The sequence below is a fragment of the Rhineura floridana genome, chromosome 15 (genome assembly GCF_030035675.1).
Source record: "Rhineura floridana isolate rRhiFlo1 chromosome 15, rRhiFlo1.hap2, whole genome shotgun sequence".
In the NCBI taxonomy this organism is placed as follows: Eukaryota; Metazoa; Chordata; class Lepidosauria; order Squamata; family Rhineuridae; genus Rhineura; species Rhineura floridana.
Window position 1 is genome coordinate 38,479,852 of NC_084494.1, and position 16,263 is coordinate 38,496,114.

A 16,263-nucleotide genomic window follows, 5' to 3' on the forward strand; every position below is an offset into this window, starting at 1 on the left:
TTACATAAGCTTTGTGAGGATCCTGAGAATTTTCTGTTAGAAGCCACCGTCATTGTGTTCCACTACACAGTCCCATAGTTCCCTGGCTGCATGGAAGACACGGCAATGAAGTGAGTCAAAATCTCCTTAGCCAGTCTGGATGTGGCTCAAATCTGTAGTGTAGATACAGTATTTGTGTCTCCCTTGTGGGTCAGGTTTCCTCTCTCCCCTTTGGACAGGGTCTGTCTTACATGCTCTTAATTTTTGCGCTGTAGTGGTTAAGGTGTTGGACTGCAACCTGGGAGACCAGGGTTCGAATCCCCACACAGCCACAAAGCTCACTGGGTGACCTTGGGCCAGCCACTGCCTCTCAGCCTCAGAGGGGGGCAATGGGAAACCCCCTCGGAATACCACTTACCATGAAAACCCTCTTCATAGCGTCGCCATAAGTTGGAATTGACTTGAAGGCAGTCCATTTCCATTTTGTTCTATATAGCAATGAGAGCCAGTGTGGTGTAGTGGTTAAGGTGTTGGACTACGACCTGGGAGACCAGGGTTCGAATCCCCACACAGCCGTTAAGTTCACTGGGTGACCTTGGGCCAGTCACTGCCTCTCAGCCTCAGAGGGAGGCAATGGTAAACCCCCTCTGAATACCGCTTACCATGAAAACCCTATTCGTAGGGTTGCCATAAGTCCGGATCGACTTATTTCCATTTCAAGATTTTTCAGGTGAGATCAGCATATCTCTGCAGCTGGATCAGACCAAAAGCCACCCAATGCCCCTGGAAAGCCCACAAACTGGGCATGAAGGCAAGAGCCCTCTCCCACTACTGTTTTCCAGCAACTGATAATTCAGCGATATACTGCCCCTGAACATGGAGGTTCCACTTAGCCTAAGAACATAAGAAGAGCCCTGCAGTTGGATCAGGCCAAGTATCTAGTCCTGCATCCTGTTTCCTACAGGGCCAACCAGATGCCTGTGGGAAGCCCACAAGCAGGATATGAAGGTAACATCTCCCCTTCTCCTACTGCAGTTCTCCAGCAACTGGCATGGAGAGACATGGTGCCTCTGATCCTTTGATAGCCTTATCCTCCATTAGGTTGGAGGAGGGAGGAAAAGGGGTGCCCCTGAGCATATGCAGAGTGGATTTTGCTTAGCACTGAGTAAAGATGGCCCATCCTTTATATACATCTGTGAGCTTCCAAGTCAAGAGTATGACTTGCAGCAGGCTTGAGCCCTGATATCTCCCTTTTAAGGAACTGGCCACCAATTGCAGACATGGCCAGTTCCTAGTTAGCAGATCTGCACAGAATGGTACAAACTCACCAGCTGCAATGCCCACTTCCAGCAGTAGATGGCAGCCTTGAGAGGAACCTGGCCGGAGGTCCCGGTAAGAAGGAGCAACGGCAGCAGCCTACTTAATCCAAGACGGTTGCACCATTCCCTGTTGCGAAAGCACAGGAGGCCTGAAGCCAAAGACAGAGGGGTTTTTCCCAGGGGCTGGAGAGAAATGCAAGTCTGGAACTGGCTCTTGGATATTGGAAGGAAAAGCTGGTCGGCAGGAACTGCTCTGAGCCTGCAGCACTTTGAGGTCTGCCATGATTTAGGGCCTTGTAGGGACTGGCAGCATGACATGACATAGCCTGGCTGCTGCGGCACCCTTTCCTGTTCCTTCTCCTTCTGCACATTTGTAAACCTTCAGATTTTCATGAAGGCTCTTTCCATATTGCTCTTCCTGTGGACGCAACCTCACAAGCGTTGTGGTGATTTCTGCATCAGGCCACAAGCCTGGAACTGACATACAATAACAAACATCTGTCCAGGAATCTATTTGCAGTACCAAGTATGAGAACCGGAATCCACAAAGTGAAATAAATTAAAATAAAGTGCCTCTGAGCATGTGCAGAGTTCCATCATCATCACAACCTGCTCCCTTGCACTTAGAATTTGGGGCCTGGGTTTCCACCAGGGCAGAGAGCACAGCACAGCTTGCTGGCAGCTTTGAGTCACATCTCTGTCTTGCAGAAGTGAAGCACTGTCCTAAACTGCTGCAGAGTGCCTTTCCCTTTCATCTTTGCAACCAATCCTCACACCTAGGATTCAGAGACAGAGTGCTCCAGATCATCAGAGAGCATTCCTTCATTATAATTACAGGGGTTGCCAATATGGCACCCATAGGTGCAATGCCACCCAGCTCTCTTGAGACTCTCTGTAGCAGCTAAGCTGGGCAGAGGAGAGAGGGTTGCCCCTAGCGGGGCTCGGGTTCAAGTCCCACCTCCGGCATAGGCCCAGTGAGTGGTGCTGGGTTAGCAGCTGCCTCTCACCTCAGGGCATGTGCCCTGACCCTTTGGCAATTGGGGGCAGCTCTGCAGTGCCTCGCAGGGTTGTTGCCAACATGAATAGCCCAGGCACTGCAGCACAACTTCACAGCAGTGGCTCTTGCGGTTGGGCAGGTATCCCCAGGAAGCCCCTCCCCTCCATTCCACCTCATTCAATACCCGCAAGGACGGTAGCAAACTCTCTTCCAAGCAGAGAGAGGACGGAGACTCACCTGACAGCCCACCGCTGGCCTTGCTCCCTAACCCAGAAATGTGGTGGGAAGGACCCAGGCATCCTGCATGCCCCTCCTGCTGCAAGCCCCCCCACTCCAGCTTCTCCCTCTTCCTTCCCCCTGCGCAGGCCCCTACAAGCCCTCTCTGCAAGGCCAACAGGAGGGGGCAGGGTGAGGCCCAGCCCAGAGAGAAGAGCCGGCTCTGGCAAGAACAGCCTGTCCTTGCCAAGCAAGCAGCCATGCCCTTCCTCCTCCTCCTCCCCATCAAGTTAGATCCTGCAGAAGGGTGGGGTGAACCGAGGAGCCCGGCAGCCCCAGAGAGCAAGGGTAGGCAGGATGCCCAGGAAGCCTGTAGGCTCCGACACCGCTTGCTGTTAAAGGACCCAGGAGTCCTGCAGCTCAGAGCCTGGAGGGGGGCCCTCGGGGTCTTCGCAGTGCAGGGGCTCAAGAGCCAGGATTGCTCCCTCCGTTCAGCCACTCAGCTGCCTGGACTGTGCTGCTCTTCAGAGCCAAGCCAGCCCCCTTCCTCCCCCAGGATCTAGTAGCCATGAAGCTGGGCCTTAGCTGCTGAGCAGAAACATGCCTGGGGCCCTCTTGCCACCCACTTACTGGAGTTACTTAGTGGTGAAGAAAGGGCACTTCACACGGGCTCAGAGGGGCTCTTGTTGCTTGTCCAGGGCTGGGCCTACTTCCAGCCGAATTCTGAATCAGGTCACCACAGGGGTGCCCTCCTCATACTGGGGGTGGGGGTCAAGGCCTGCCTGAAGCTCACTCTGCCCCAGCCGAGGCTCCTACTCCATCACTCCCAGAGGCACACTTTGCACATGCTCAGGGGGAGGTCTGCCCCTATCAGCCGCTTCCTGGGAAGCAGCTGGTTCCATATCCTGTTGGCGCACCCCGGAGCTCAAGGTCCCCATGACTCCTGGCTCCACCTTATGCCCATTGCCCTCGGTGCCACTGCCAGGCAGGGCACCTTGCCAAGCAGCTGTCTTTGATCCACCGATAAGATGGAGGCCGCTTGAGCCTCGGAGATTTTCAGAGCAGGAGGAGAAGGAAGTACTTCAGCTGGCACAACGTTCCTCCAGGAACCAGGAGTCCTGACCCTCCCCTGTGAAGGAGGGAGCGGGAGGGTGGAGCAAGGGCAGATGTCCCAAGACCTGGGGGTGGGGGGGGGCAAGGCAGTTGCCTCTCAGCCTCCAGTCTCTGCATTCTCCAGCCTGCCTGGCAGCTCCTTCTCCTTCCCACCCTCAACCAAACTCTGGCAAACACGGAGGCGGCGGGCGGGCGGGTGCCTGTCAAGAAAACGCTGGCTTCTATCACCCCCCTCACCACCACGGAGCTCCCCTCCCATGAGTGAGGCAGCCCTGGCTGGGGGGACTCCCAGGCCAGGAAGAGGTGATGGGGCAGGAGGTCAAGGCACACTTCCTTGCAGACATCCAAGGCAGAGCAGACTGACCACCCTTCTCCCTGCCAGCACCCCCCCCACACACACACACACATTCAGGAGCCCTCCCTGTACAATGGGGGTAACAACTCACTATTGTCCAACACCACACTGAACACTTATGACAGAGCTCTGGATACGCTCTGAAGCTGCCAGGGGTTAAAATGGCCTTTCTCCCACGGTGGTGACATTGACCCTGTTTTGCAAAGGCCTCTGTCCCCCCACCCCCCAAAAAAAACTAACTGGAGAAAGCTGCTTTGACATATCTCAGATTCAGGTTTTGCGAACAAAATACTCTCCAAAGGGCACTTTCACAGCTGAGGCCAGTGCTGCTCTGGGGGGTGGGGGGCCTTGAGGGCTCTTCATCCCGTCTTCCGTGAGCACAGGCCAGCGGAGCTGATGAATCCCAGATGGGGTGTGGGGAAGAGAGCACCCTCCCCATCCGTTCAGAGGTACTCAGAAGGCGCCATTCAGGCAAAAGGAGGCACCTGAGCCAGGAGCAAGGCAAGCAAGCTGGCCGGCAGCCTTCCTGGTCTCTGTTCCCTCCTTATCTTTATTTCTTTCTCTCAAATGAGTCAGCTGCCTTTTCCCAGCCACCCTCTCTGGCCTTGGACAGATTCTCAGCAGGGGATTGTGTGTCTGTACAGGCGCACACCTGTGTGGAAAGGCGGCGTCCCTCCTTTAAAGGGCCCAGGTGGGCAAGGGGTTTTGGGGGGGCAGGAGAGGCTTCAGAGGCTGACATCTGAGCTCCCTCTGGAGCTGCAGGATCGACCTCTCATACACTCATATATTTTCCTTGGACTCTGTCAATCAAAGGTTAGCGCCATCCCCCATTCCTGTTAATATTAACGTGCCAAGGCTGGGCACAATACAACTTGTTGTGAAGGCCAAAGTTCAGCCCTGGAAAGCCATACATTTAAAGCTGTAAATGTACACACATGCCTCTGAGCATGTGCAGAGTACCTTTCGCGACTCACTGAACATCTAGAGCAGGGGTAGCCAATGTGGTGGCCTGCAAATGTTTTTTAACTCCAGTTCCCATCAGCCCCAGGCAGCGTCAAGGGCACCACACTGGCCACCTCTGAGCTAGAGCCACAGCCATCGTCTCTGTATCTGTAATAAGGAGACAACGGGGGGGGGTGTTAAAGGGAAGATCATTTTTAAAAGGGAAGCTTTAAAAAATAGCGGGTCAGAGTAGGAAATGGTTCACTGTTGGGACAAACACATACAAAGAAATGGGATTCTGGCTAAAATTTAGATAGCATCTTTCCCATACAGACAGACGCACACAACTCCCTCTGCCTGAATGGGCCAAAGGCATCTAACAAGAAGAGGGGTGCCTCCTACTTTGTGGTGCGCCCTGAAACTCCACATCCCTTTCCTCACCTCCACCATTGTTCCACAAGCACAAGGCAGACATTCACGCGCAAGACATGAGACAAAAGGAACAGCTTATTTTTAATTGTTTCCAAAGGAGGGAGAGACTTAAAAGTAGGTTTTTCCCTCAAACAACAGGAATACTCCAGTGTAAATGCAACCTAGATTGGGGGGGCGGGAGAAGCGAGAGAAGCGAGGTTGTTCTCTCATACATAAGAGAGACACAGCGGTGCATTTCCACTTTAGACTGCAGAGACGTTTACAGCCCTGAGCCAAACAGGCACAGAATCTAGATCACCTGCAAGTAAAAGGGCAGGAGGTGGGAATGACACAGCAGGGCAGGCTCCCCCCTTGACCCAGCCCAGGCAATTCTGGCTTGCAAGAAGAGCCTTCAGAGAGGGTTGCCAGGCCCTCTGAACACCTGCCAAAGGCTTGCCCCAGGAAGGCCGCCCACATTTTCAGGAACCAGGTTGGTGGCAGAGATCCCAGTCAGCTCCCGCCCAGTGGGAATCAGGAAAACACGGAAAGAGGGACCAACAAGCTACTCCTCCCCCACCCTCAAAAAACTTCCATGGAAAAAAAAATTGGGAGGAAGGGGAAAGGGCGGAAGGTTTTGCATGTTCCTGGCCGTGCAAGCGAACAGGGGTCCTCCTGCCTCATCCTGACCCAGAAGAGATGAAACAGCAACCAGGAAACTGTTTCCTGTTGGCACAACACAACCGACCACTTCTCCAGGTGTTGCTGGGGGTGGGGTGGGCAACAGGGAGCCCCAAAGAGGCACAGCATTCATGGCGGGGGGGGGATATCAGAACTGCCATACTGCCTTGGACCACCCTGATCCCAGATTTGTCTTAAGAGAAAGACACAAACGGTTAACATTTTTGCTGTAAGTATCTAGCTAAAATTTTTATCAGATTTTTTCCCCTCATCCTAAAATCAAGAACCAAAGTTTCAGATTCAAGATGGTGGTGGTGGTGGTGGTGGTGTTTCATTTTTGTTTTGAAATGTTACCAGATCTCACCCTTGTGTAAGAAAAAGCTGGCCCAGCTACAACTTTGCTCCATTTACTGGGCGAGGGGCAGGGTGTTTCACTCATATCCACACACAACAACACCATGCAAAAGTTTTCTTTGGGGTGGGGGCAGCCTCTGTCCACAGTCTCGCCAGATCAGCCTTCCCCAACCTGGTGCCCTCCAGGCATTTTGGGGCTCAGCTACAACGCCCCTCACTGTCAGTGCTGCCAGTGCGGCTGTGCTCCTTGGGGCTGCGGCGACGTGCAGCCCAAAGTGTTGGACGAGACAGGAACAAGTTCTCTTCTGGTTAAAGGAAAGTGCAACCCCGGCGACCCCGTAACGGGCTGAGAAATGAGGAAGCGACTTTGGGGTAGAAAGCAGCTTTGGGGGGAAATTAAGCTCTGCAGTGATGAGATTCTAGCTTACATTCACCTGAGGGGGCTGAGGAAGGCCGAAATGGAGTTGCCTCTACCAGCAAGCTGCCTGGAGGATACGATCGAAAGCTACCCCAGCAACCCCTCAATAGGTCCAGCCCACAGGAGAACACACGGGTCATTTTCCACCGTGCGCCTGCAGCCGCACAGAGTCCAGGGAGGGAGGGAGGGAGGTCTGCTTTGCTCGCAGAGTGCAGTCCCCCCAGTGCAGCTGCATCAGACAAGCAGTGGAGGATCACATCGCTGAACTGCACTCCTCGTGCGGGACACGCGCAGAGCCATTGATGGGCAAGCTGCACAGGAAGTCCGGCCTCCCGTGGGCAAAACATGGGCTACCGCCCACAGACGTACTTCCTCCACCAGGCTTTGGAAAGGGTCCGGATACAGCTGGTGGTCCTCCTGCGGGCCTTTGGGGCAGGGGTCTCGGTGTGCCTCAGCCCCACGGTGATGGCCGTGTCAAATACCTCCTTGAGGTTGTGCTGGGTGAGGGCCGAGCACTCCACGTAGCCCACTGCCCCCAGCTTTGCAGACAGCGAGCGGGCCACGGCAGGGGCCACCGGCTTCTCTTTGCGCCGGGAGAGGGCGATGAGCACCTTGACGTCCTGCCGCAGGTCTGACTGAGTCCCCACCAGCAGCACTGGCGTGGCTGGGCAGTGGCGCCGCACCTCAGGGAGCCACTTGTCGGCGATGTTTTGGAAGGATGTGGGAGCCACCACACTGAAGCACAGCAGAAAGACGTCGGCCTTCGGGTAACAGACCTGGCGCAGGGTGTCAAATTCATCCTGGCGAGTTGGGGGAGGCAGAGAGGAATGAAAGCAGGCCAGGCCGCTGGGGGCCAACCTGTCCTGCGCACAGGCAAGAGACCCCCGCCCAGCCCTTTATTCAAACAGCACAGGAAAAGGCAAATAAATTGCACAACCCAAGCTCAAGAAGGGAGCAGGAAGGAGAGAGAAACCACAGCAGCACCTGAGGAATCACAGCTGGGTCTTGACAAGGTGGACCCAAGGGAGGGGAGAGCTTAACCAGACCCCTGACAAGGTCCTAGGTTAGGAGCACCCCCCCAAAAAAAATCTGGTGCTCTTTTTTAGTTTGCATACCTTACATTTGTCTTTAGTCAATTCAAAGGGCACCTTTCTTTGTTTTTTACGATTGCCTGTGTCCTGATGAATACTTTTCAAAAGGGAAGTGGCTCATGAAAAAGCACAACACAGTTTCAGTCTTCCAGTCCAGGAGGTCTGGACTGAGAGCTGTTGGCTTTCAACATCCGACCCACATCTCACAGGTTCTGGGATGTAACTGGGAAAGAGTGTGCCTCTACGTCCGCTCAACTCCAGTAGGGCTCTTCATAGAAATAACCCTCTGGCTGCAAGTTGGGATGGGGAGGGGGCACAGGAGGGCTAGCTGGCCAGAGCAGAGGCAGCCTACGTGGCTCCCTCCAGAGGCTGTTGGGACTCCAGCTCCCAGCCACAAGCATGGCCAACGGTCAGGGACGGAGAGAGGTTTTCCAGCAACATCTGGAGGGCTATAGGTGCCCCACCCCCAAAGTGGGTGAAGAGGCTGCAGGCAAAGAGCACCAAACCGCACAGCTGCCCCTCCCTCGTTCCCCTACAGACCAAATTCAGAAGAAAACTCTAAGCAGCTACTCAGAGAGGAGGTCCAGGGGTCCTGTCCCACTGCATGCTCCCCCCTCATAAGGAGCATCCACATGGGGGCCTGTACCCCGAGAGCACATACAAACAGCAAATGGGCACATCTGTCCTTGGGAACCTTGCAGGTCCATATTCATGGGGGGAGAACCAGCCTCTGTTCTGTTCTGGGGAAAGAGGTTTGCCGCCAGTCAGGCAACATGCATCAAGCAAACCTTGGCTCCTTTTGAATTAATCTTTAAAAACCACGTTTCTGGCCCTTAAAACTGTAAGAACATAGAGGAAGTGACAGTTAAAAGGTCTGCACACTGGGCATGGGGGCGAGAGAAGGAATTCCATTAATTAGCAATGGGGTGGGGGTGGGGGAGGTGTACACAGCCCCTTTTCCCCCCATGCCCCCCCCAAAGCAGAATTACTCTGCCATCTGATGCACGTTTACTTGCAACTACATTCAACAAGGCTGGTTCACCAGTAAAAAGTGCCTAGGATTGTTTTTTGGTTTTATTTTAGCTTTGCAAGCTGCCCTGGAATTAAACCTGGTGGACAGTAAATAAATATTTTAAACAAACAGGATCACCGCCTAAGTTATGCCGAGAGGAGAGAGAGAGAAAATGCAAAGTTGCAGGCCCAACCTCCTTCCCAGGTAGCACGGGGAGGTGGCGGAGAGGAAGGCTCGGAGCCGAACCCTTACCTGCCCTGCTGTGTCGCACAGCTGCAGCCTGATGGGGGCGCCATCCACTTGAACCACCGCTAGGAGAGAAGCAGAAACAGGGAGTCAGATGGGGAGGGGGAGACCCCAAAGTAGCAAACGTCAGTTGTCTTTTTCTGCCAGAGATGGGAGTAATAACTAGGAGGAACCAGCCCGATCCGAAGGGGCTTGCGGACGCCCGACCCCCCCCCCCGGTCAATCCTCTTGCTGCCGTGGAGACGCCCGTCGGATGGCAGCCTGGGAAAGGCGCTGAGCAAGGCGAGGGACAGCCCAGTCCCCACGCGTGCTTCCGTGGAGCTTACTCCCCACCCCAGCCAGCGTGCAAAAGGGCTGCGGCCGCCCTGAGCGTAAGCCCCGTCCAGCAAGGATCGGGCTGCGCCAAGCGGTGCGCAGCAGCGTCAGGAAAGCGCCGGTTGCCCGCCCGCCGGCCGGCCTGGGAAGGGTGGGCTGCGGGGCAGCAACTTCCCTACCGGAGAAGCGGTCCAACGCGGTGGGGACGTAGCGCGCCGGGAAGCCGTTGGTGCTGTAGCTGAGCGCCAGGCTGGTCTTCCCGACGGCGCCGTCACCCAGAAGGACGCACTCCAAGCCCCGCAGCGCCTCCTCCGGCAGACGCTGCCGCCCGCGGGGACCGTGCGGGGGCACCGGGGGCAGCGCCTCGTGTGGGGGCATCCCCGGAGCCGGCGGGGCGCGGCACGGGCGGCGATCCCCGAGCAGAAGGCGGCGACAGCAACACGGGCACTGGCGGCGGCTCTGCGCCCGGCCGCGGGGAGGCGAGGGAGCCGTATTTGCCTGGCCACGCCTCCGTGCGGCGGACGCCACGCCCCTCGGCCGGCGCCGGAAGCCCCTCCGCGTCTGTACAGCGCCCGGCACCCAGGCTCGGCCGGACAAGGCGGGCGGGGCCGGACGCTGGATTGGAACGGGCACCCTTGGTTCGACGGCTTTGCGGAGCAGGGAGCCTTCCACGCGCGGCTGCCTTTCCTTCGTGGATTTCCCGTGTCCTGCCTGGGCTTTGCCCCCTGGAGGGGCCCTGGAGGGCTGCTGTGTCTCCCACCCCCTGCGCCTCGCCCCGGCAGGAGGGAGGCGGAGAGCGCTGGCTGGAGCCCCCCAAGGCCAATCCTGGGCGGCATCACCAAGCAGGAAGACCCTGGCCTGGTCGAGAGCCGCGGCCAATAGTCCGAGGGGGCGATCGGAGCTGGAGAGACGCTCGCCGCCGCCGCCATGGTCCAACAGGCCCTGCAGCTGCTTCTGTTTCAGATGGAACCCCGCCAGTCAACCCCCCAAAAACAGACCCTCCCAGCCCCAGGGACGGAGGGGAGCAATCTCAGGCTGAGCCCTCGGGGGAAAGAGGGCGCCCGGCGATCACTTGCTATTGATTGAATTTATATCCCGCCCTTCCTCCCAAAGGAGTCGAAATACATCAACAAAACAAGAAAAGGGCTTTCTAAAAACAGCTACAGTTAAGATTCTTTCGTCCAAGAAACAGGTGGGCGGGGCGGGGGGAGGCGCTTATCTTTAATCGCAGGCACAGCCAGCCTAAAGGAAATGCACTCTGTCCACGCTCAGAGGTGGGGGTGTCTTCACTTTTATTATATATACTTTTAAAGTATATTGGAAATCGCTTGGAAATGCCTCCTGGGAAGTGATTCATAAATGAAATCATGAATAAATGGCACATCCAATCTTAAATAGTCCACCCCTCACAAAAAACAGAGGCCAGGCCCAAATCATGGCTGAAACAAGGCCTGTTCCATGCTGAAATGGAAAATGTACCCTTCCTGATAATGGGTTTTTCTGTCGGGTGGGGAGGATCTTCCTGCTTTTCGCATAGGACAGCAGCCTGGAAACTCCCCTTGGGGCTGTGCATCCCAGCAAAACAGGAAACACCCGAACTGTTACTGGAAAGTTGGAAGTGGGGGCCAGAAGGTCAACCGGCATCGGCAGAGGGGGGGGACAGAAGCCACTTTGCTCAGCAAAACCTTCACACCCCAGCTGACGTAAGCAGGCATGACACTCTGGCGTCTGTGTACTCACCCTAGCAGGCCTAGACTTTGTCCCTTTCTCTGTGGCACCTCAGGCAGGAGAATTACGCCAGCCTTTGCCAACCTGGTGCCCTCCATACATTTTGGAGTGACTGCAGCCCCCATCAGCTGTTGCTTGTGTGGGCTGAGCCTGATGGGAGCTGTAGTCTATCACACCTGGAGGGTTCCAGGTTGGCAAAGACTAAGTTACACTACACACTGTGTGTGTGTGTATGACACACGTGCACAGGTTCGAGGTGTCATGAGAGGTGCAGGGTTGCCTGTGGGGGGTGCACTCAGCCTCTGGTCCCCCACGCCATGTTTCAGGATCCTGCAAAACCTGTTTGGCAAGAGGAGGAGGCGGCAGCAGCAGCAGCAGGACAAAAGCCTGGCCCAGGGACACCCAGCCAGGGACCTTCAGATCCTGCCCAGGGATTGTCTGTTTCCAGCCAGCAAAGAGAAAGGGGAAGAAGGGACAGTCACTAGGCCAACTTCCTCCAGGCTCCCAGGAGGCCCCTTAAGGACCATGAAACTGACCCAGACGCTTGGCTGTAGCCGCTGCTAGCACCATGCAAGGCCTTGCCCTCCCTGGGTGTTGTAAGGAATCAGCTAACACACATTCTGGACACTTGAAATGCCTTTTGCTCCAGAATCCTATGAAGGATGTGAGACCATAAACATAACATACATACAATTGAGGCAAGTGTGTGCTTAAAGAAAATGGGACCAGCTCTGTGTATGGGTAGTAGGTACTAACAGGCTCAAAGCAGCTCCAGCGTTCTAGTCCTCACTGTTTCTCATTTGTTTCTCCAAGGAGGAAGCCTCCCTGTGCTGCACCTGGAGGACTACAGCTCCCACTCCTTCCTGGCACTTCACTGCCTGCATGTATGTTATCTGAACAAAAGCAGAACCCCCTCCCAGCTATTAACTGGAAATGGGGCTTGAGTCCTCAGTGTTCTTGGCTCTTCAGAAGAGACTGGGCCAGACCAAAAGGGAGGGAGGAGGACTGGGAGCCAGGACCCCTGGGTTCTTTTTATAGGTCCTACAGAAGCAAGGGAAGAAGGCTGGAACAGGAGGCGTGATGGAGAGCAGGAGGCAAAGGCGCCTCCCTGCCGCTTGCGAATCTTCCCGAAGTCGAGGATGCAGCTCCTCCTGCTTAGAAACTGTCTCCAGGACACAGACGTTCAATAGGTAACTGGTGGCTCTGGGGCTACAGCGCCACACGGCCAGTGCACTCCCCTGTTGTCCCATGAGTACTCCACTGCCACCTTCTCTCTCACACACGCACACTTCCATCTGCCACTTGCAATGGCTGCAGGCACCTCAGTTCTTTGCTGCTCAAGACTGCAATCCCAAGAACTGGTGTGCTCCACCAGCCACTGTGAGCCGGAGAAGGGTGGGAGGGGTGATCTCCCCTCCCCCCAGCAGCAACAAGCTATTTGGGTACCTGAAGTGGACCAAGCGCACGCAGCCCCCCATTTCTAGGGCAAGCACTTCAAATCTCCCGCCCCGTGCAGACGTGCTGCCTCCTAGAAGTTTCACAGAGATGTTAAACAGTAAGGGTGGCAAGACCACAGTGCTATTTTCTGGAACTGCCCCAAAGTGATGGCCCCAACCCATAAATCCCAAAGGCAATCCAGATACTGTGGTCAATGGCATCAAGAGTCGCTGAGAGGTCCAGGAGAATCCACTGAATTGTATATCCATCTCTCTCTCGCTCTCCGGATGAAGGTAATCTGCTAGGGAAACCAAGAGGGTTTCAGACCCAAAAGCAGGCCTGAAGCTGAACTGACATGAGTCCAGATAATTGTTTTCATCCAAGCATGCTTGAAGCTGTTCTGTCACCATTTTCGTGAGCACCTTCTTGTCCAAGAATGGGATTTGTCTCGTATGTCTGGGCCGGGGATGTCACGCCCCCCTCCTGCAAAGAGGCATTTGGACACGCTGGGTCAGCCACTTTTGGCTTGCTTTTATGAGCCAAGGCTGGGAAGTGGCAAGGAGGAATGTGTAGGACCCCTTCGTGCGCCTCGCCCATGGCATTCAGCTGCAGCCACTGTGGCTAGGGCAACAGCCCCGGCCTAGGCGGTCTTCGCCATTGAACCTGTCTAGACAGAAGTATCGAATTCAGAGGAAATCTGCGTGATTGACCCTCAAAGTGCCTTGCAAACTCCTCACAGGGGGTGACCTCTGTGGGCTGATCCACAGCTCCTCTCTCTAGGCACAGCCCCCAAGCCCTTTCACTCAAGCGCTGCTAGGTGGCTACGTGCGGAGGCAAAAGCAGCGTGGAAAGCAGCTCTCTTGCCAGCCTCAGACACACACCCCGGCCCCTGCTAATTGCACATTTGTTAAAAGGTGAGGGTGTGGGGAGGGTTGCATTTGGGAGATCGCTCAGTAGGGTGTTGGTGGTGGTATGTGTGGTTTTGCCGGTTTATTTTTTCTTGGGGGGGGCAGCTGTTTTTCTTCTATGGAACAGGTATTGGGTGCTGCCTGTGGCTGTCTTAGATTTCCAGACGGGCCCGTGGCCCGCAACGGAGAGACCTCAGGCTTCAGGCTCCTGGGTGATGCAAGTGGCCACGGCCACCCTGGCCAAGCTCACATTGCAGAGAAAGCAGCTGGCAACTAAACACTAGGCCTGTGGGCCTCTGCACTCCTGAGGGGTTTTAGGCACGCCACCCTCCCCCCTCGCTAAAGGCAGGCCCAGCTCTGCTCTCTGGGACAGCCCTGTGCCTGGGTGGGCTACAAAGGAGGGCTAAAGCGGCACTTGTGGGCAAGTAGAAGGGGGGCAATCATCTGCCCCCCCAGTAAGGACCCTGCCCCCGACTACACTGCCTTGTTCTCCTGGCACAGGGCCCCCCCTCGATTGGAGAGGGCCTTCCTTTCTGCCCCAGCTCACCCTGGGGTTCAAGGGCCGACATCCCAGCCTTCTGCCTCTGACTGGGCCCAGAGCACCACAGACTTGGCTCACGTGAGTCAGCTTGTGCTGGAGCGGATATCAGTCTGGGAAGCAGAGCAAAAGCAGAGGCTGGGGGGGGCAGGGAGGAGAATTCAGCCCCTCAACCTCTGGGGCAGCAGGGCTGGTGGGGGGGTGTAGAAGAAGAGAGATATCACAGGCAGGCCGCAATGCTGCAAGGGCCAGCACTGAGGCAAGCCCTGGGAGGGAGGGAGGGTGGCAAGCAGCAGCAGCCCCCCCCCCAGGCACTGGAGGAACTGGGTCCCAGGCCCACGACCCTTGCACCGTAGGGGGCTCCAGTGCTAGTTCTGCTCCTGCCACTTCCCACCAAGGTAGCGGACCCTGGCTGGCAGCAGCAGCAGGAGCCAGAAGCAGGTGTGAAGCCAGGAACTGGGTCACAGCGGCTTCTCAGGAGCAGAAGGCCTCTGGCAGGCTGCAGCATGGAGGCAAATCCAGCATTGCTTAACCCCTCCTGCGGGTGCCAAGGAGGAGGTGAAGCCTGACCTACATTCTCAAGACTTGGCTGGGAAGGCCAAATGTGCTCTGTGCCCCCAACCCCAGTCAGGAGCTGGAGACACCCGGCTCTGTGTTCCTTCCTATGCCCACCTCCCCAGTGTGAGAACTCAGTTTGAAACTCAACCCCAGAAGCTAACTTTCACAGTATCATCACTTGACCTTGGAACACATAGTACTGCAAGTGCATAGTGCTTCTGAACATGAACAGAGTGAGCTCCCCCTCCTCTCTCAGTAACTGTCACTAAAGTCCACCCTCTGCCCATCTCAAGTTGAGGCCACAGAGATGCTGGACAGGAGGGCATTGCCCACCTACCGACCCCCTACTTTAGCAATTAACTGAAATCTTGCTTACTTACTTTTACAGTCTTTACTGTGTGTCCCCTCAGAACAACCCTGCAAAGGAGGTTGTTTTCCTCCCAGTCCGTTCTCTCATTTGTTCTAGCAGGAAGGAGCCGCTTGCCTGCAGGAAGGCCTTGGAGCAGAAGAGTGGCCAGCCCCCCTCTCCCTCCTCCAGCCAGTCTACCAGCCCAGCCTGGCTGCTCTGAGCTCTCTGTCTCTCTCTCCCCCAATGTTCGCATTAAAATGCATGATTTGCAAAGAGCTCACCCTCCACTGCCTTTCCCACCCACCCACCTGGACTGCAGCTTCCAATTTAACCTATACAGTCTAACATGGTAGAACAAAGTGGATGACAGCAAGGGAAATGTTCAGTTCTTTGGAAACGTCTTGGAACTTTTACCAAATCACAGATGTTAGCCTCTTGGGCAATAAGGACTTGATGACATGCTAAAGAGAGCAACAGCAGACAGCCTAGTGGATGTGGAATCAGAACGCTAGTGGATTGTTGTTAGAAATATGCCAGGTAAAACAGGCCCCAGTTACCAGGGGGAAGTGTAAGGTGATGGATACCTGTTGGTTTGCCTACGGAAGTAGCGAAATTGGCATAGAAAAGATACACATGAGCAAACCAACCTCAGTCTTGGTCTAGTTCAGAAGTTGTTCACAGCTCAGCTCTTCAACTCTGCCGCTTGCACACAGAGACACACACAGCTTCTCAGAGACACGTCCGTGAACTCACCCACCTCCTCTCCTTCCTGCACTGTCACCCAGCTGGAGACAACAGGATCCTGGCCCAAAGCACTGCCTGGGTAGTTATGAACTTTATTCCAGCATGCTGGGAAATTTAGACATCTTTTAAAAAAACTGATTGGGCTGGAAGAGTCTTCAGATAAGGTTGGAAATGGCAAACCTAGGATTCTTTTTCAAAGTGTTCCAAGTTGCTTTGTTAATGACATTATAATGCAATTCTTAGGCCATTCCTAATTCATATTATTTTCTAAATACTGTTACAGGAAAATTATCTATGCTGCTAGGTCTAAAGGTCAACATACTGGTTTCTATACGAAGATGTTTTCTGAATGAAGCAAGCTTTATGTATCAGTAAACCAGTTGCAACTGAAACAAATCAACCTTGATTTGATTGAGGTTGTTGTTGCCAACTATGCTTCACCCGTGCCACCACCCAGTGGGTTGCTAAAGTGCAAATTCAAACCAGATTCAATCATGAAGTTCACTGATAATGGCCAAGATTAAGAATACCAATGCATTTTTGCTTTGGAGGACT

At 55.0% G+C, this 16,263-nt stretch overlaps 1 protein-coding gene and 1 long non-coding RNA gene across 2 annotated transcripts; both read right to left on the reverse strand.

Moving 5' to 3' along the window:
- Positions 1-24: 24 nt before the first annotated feature.
- LOC133370711 (uncharacterized) lies at positions 25-2,612 on the reverse strand. The gene is made up of 3 exons (XR_009759192.1): positions 2,533-2,612; positions 1,308-1,447; positions 25-86 (listed from the first exon to the last, which is right to left on the reverse strand). It is a non-coding gene; the product is annotated as an uncharacterized LOC133370711 (long non-coding RNA).
- Positions 2,613-5,415: 2,803 nt separating this feature from the next.
- LOC133370311 (rho-related GTP-binding protein RhoU-like) lies at positions 5,416-9,926 on the reverse strand. The gene is made up of 3 exons (XM_061596452.1): positions 9,626-9,926; positions 9,138-9,196; positions 5,416-7,582 (listed from the first exon to the last, which is right to left on the reverse strand). Exons 1-3 carry the CDS (start codon positions 9,822-9,824, stop codon positions 7,133-7,135), a joined length of 708 nt encoding a protein of 235 aa, XP_061452436.1. The 5' UTR covers positions 9,825-9,926; the 3' UTR covers positions 5,416-7,132.
- Positions 9,927-16,263: the final 6,337 nt, after the last annotated feature.

What these genes read in the sequence shown, in the direction of transcription:
- LOC133370311 (XM_061596452.1), bottom strand. Translation starts at nt 9,824, where the DNA reads ATGCCCCCACACGAGGCGCTGCCCCCGGTGCCCCCGCACGGTCCCCGC. An exon ending in CGCGTTGGACCGCTTCTCCG is followed by an intron (nt 9,197 to 9,625) that starts GTAGGGAAGTTG and finishes CTTCTCTCCTAG; the next exon opens with CGGTGGTTCAAGTGGATGGC. An exon ending in TGTGCGACACAGCAGGGCAG is followed by an intron (nt 7,583 to 9,137) that starts GTAAGGGTTCGG and finishes CCAACTCGCCAG; the next exon opens with GATGAATTTGACACCCTGCG.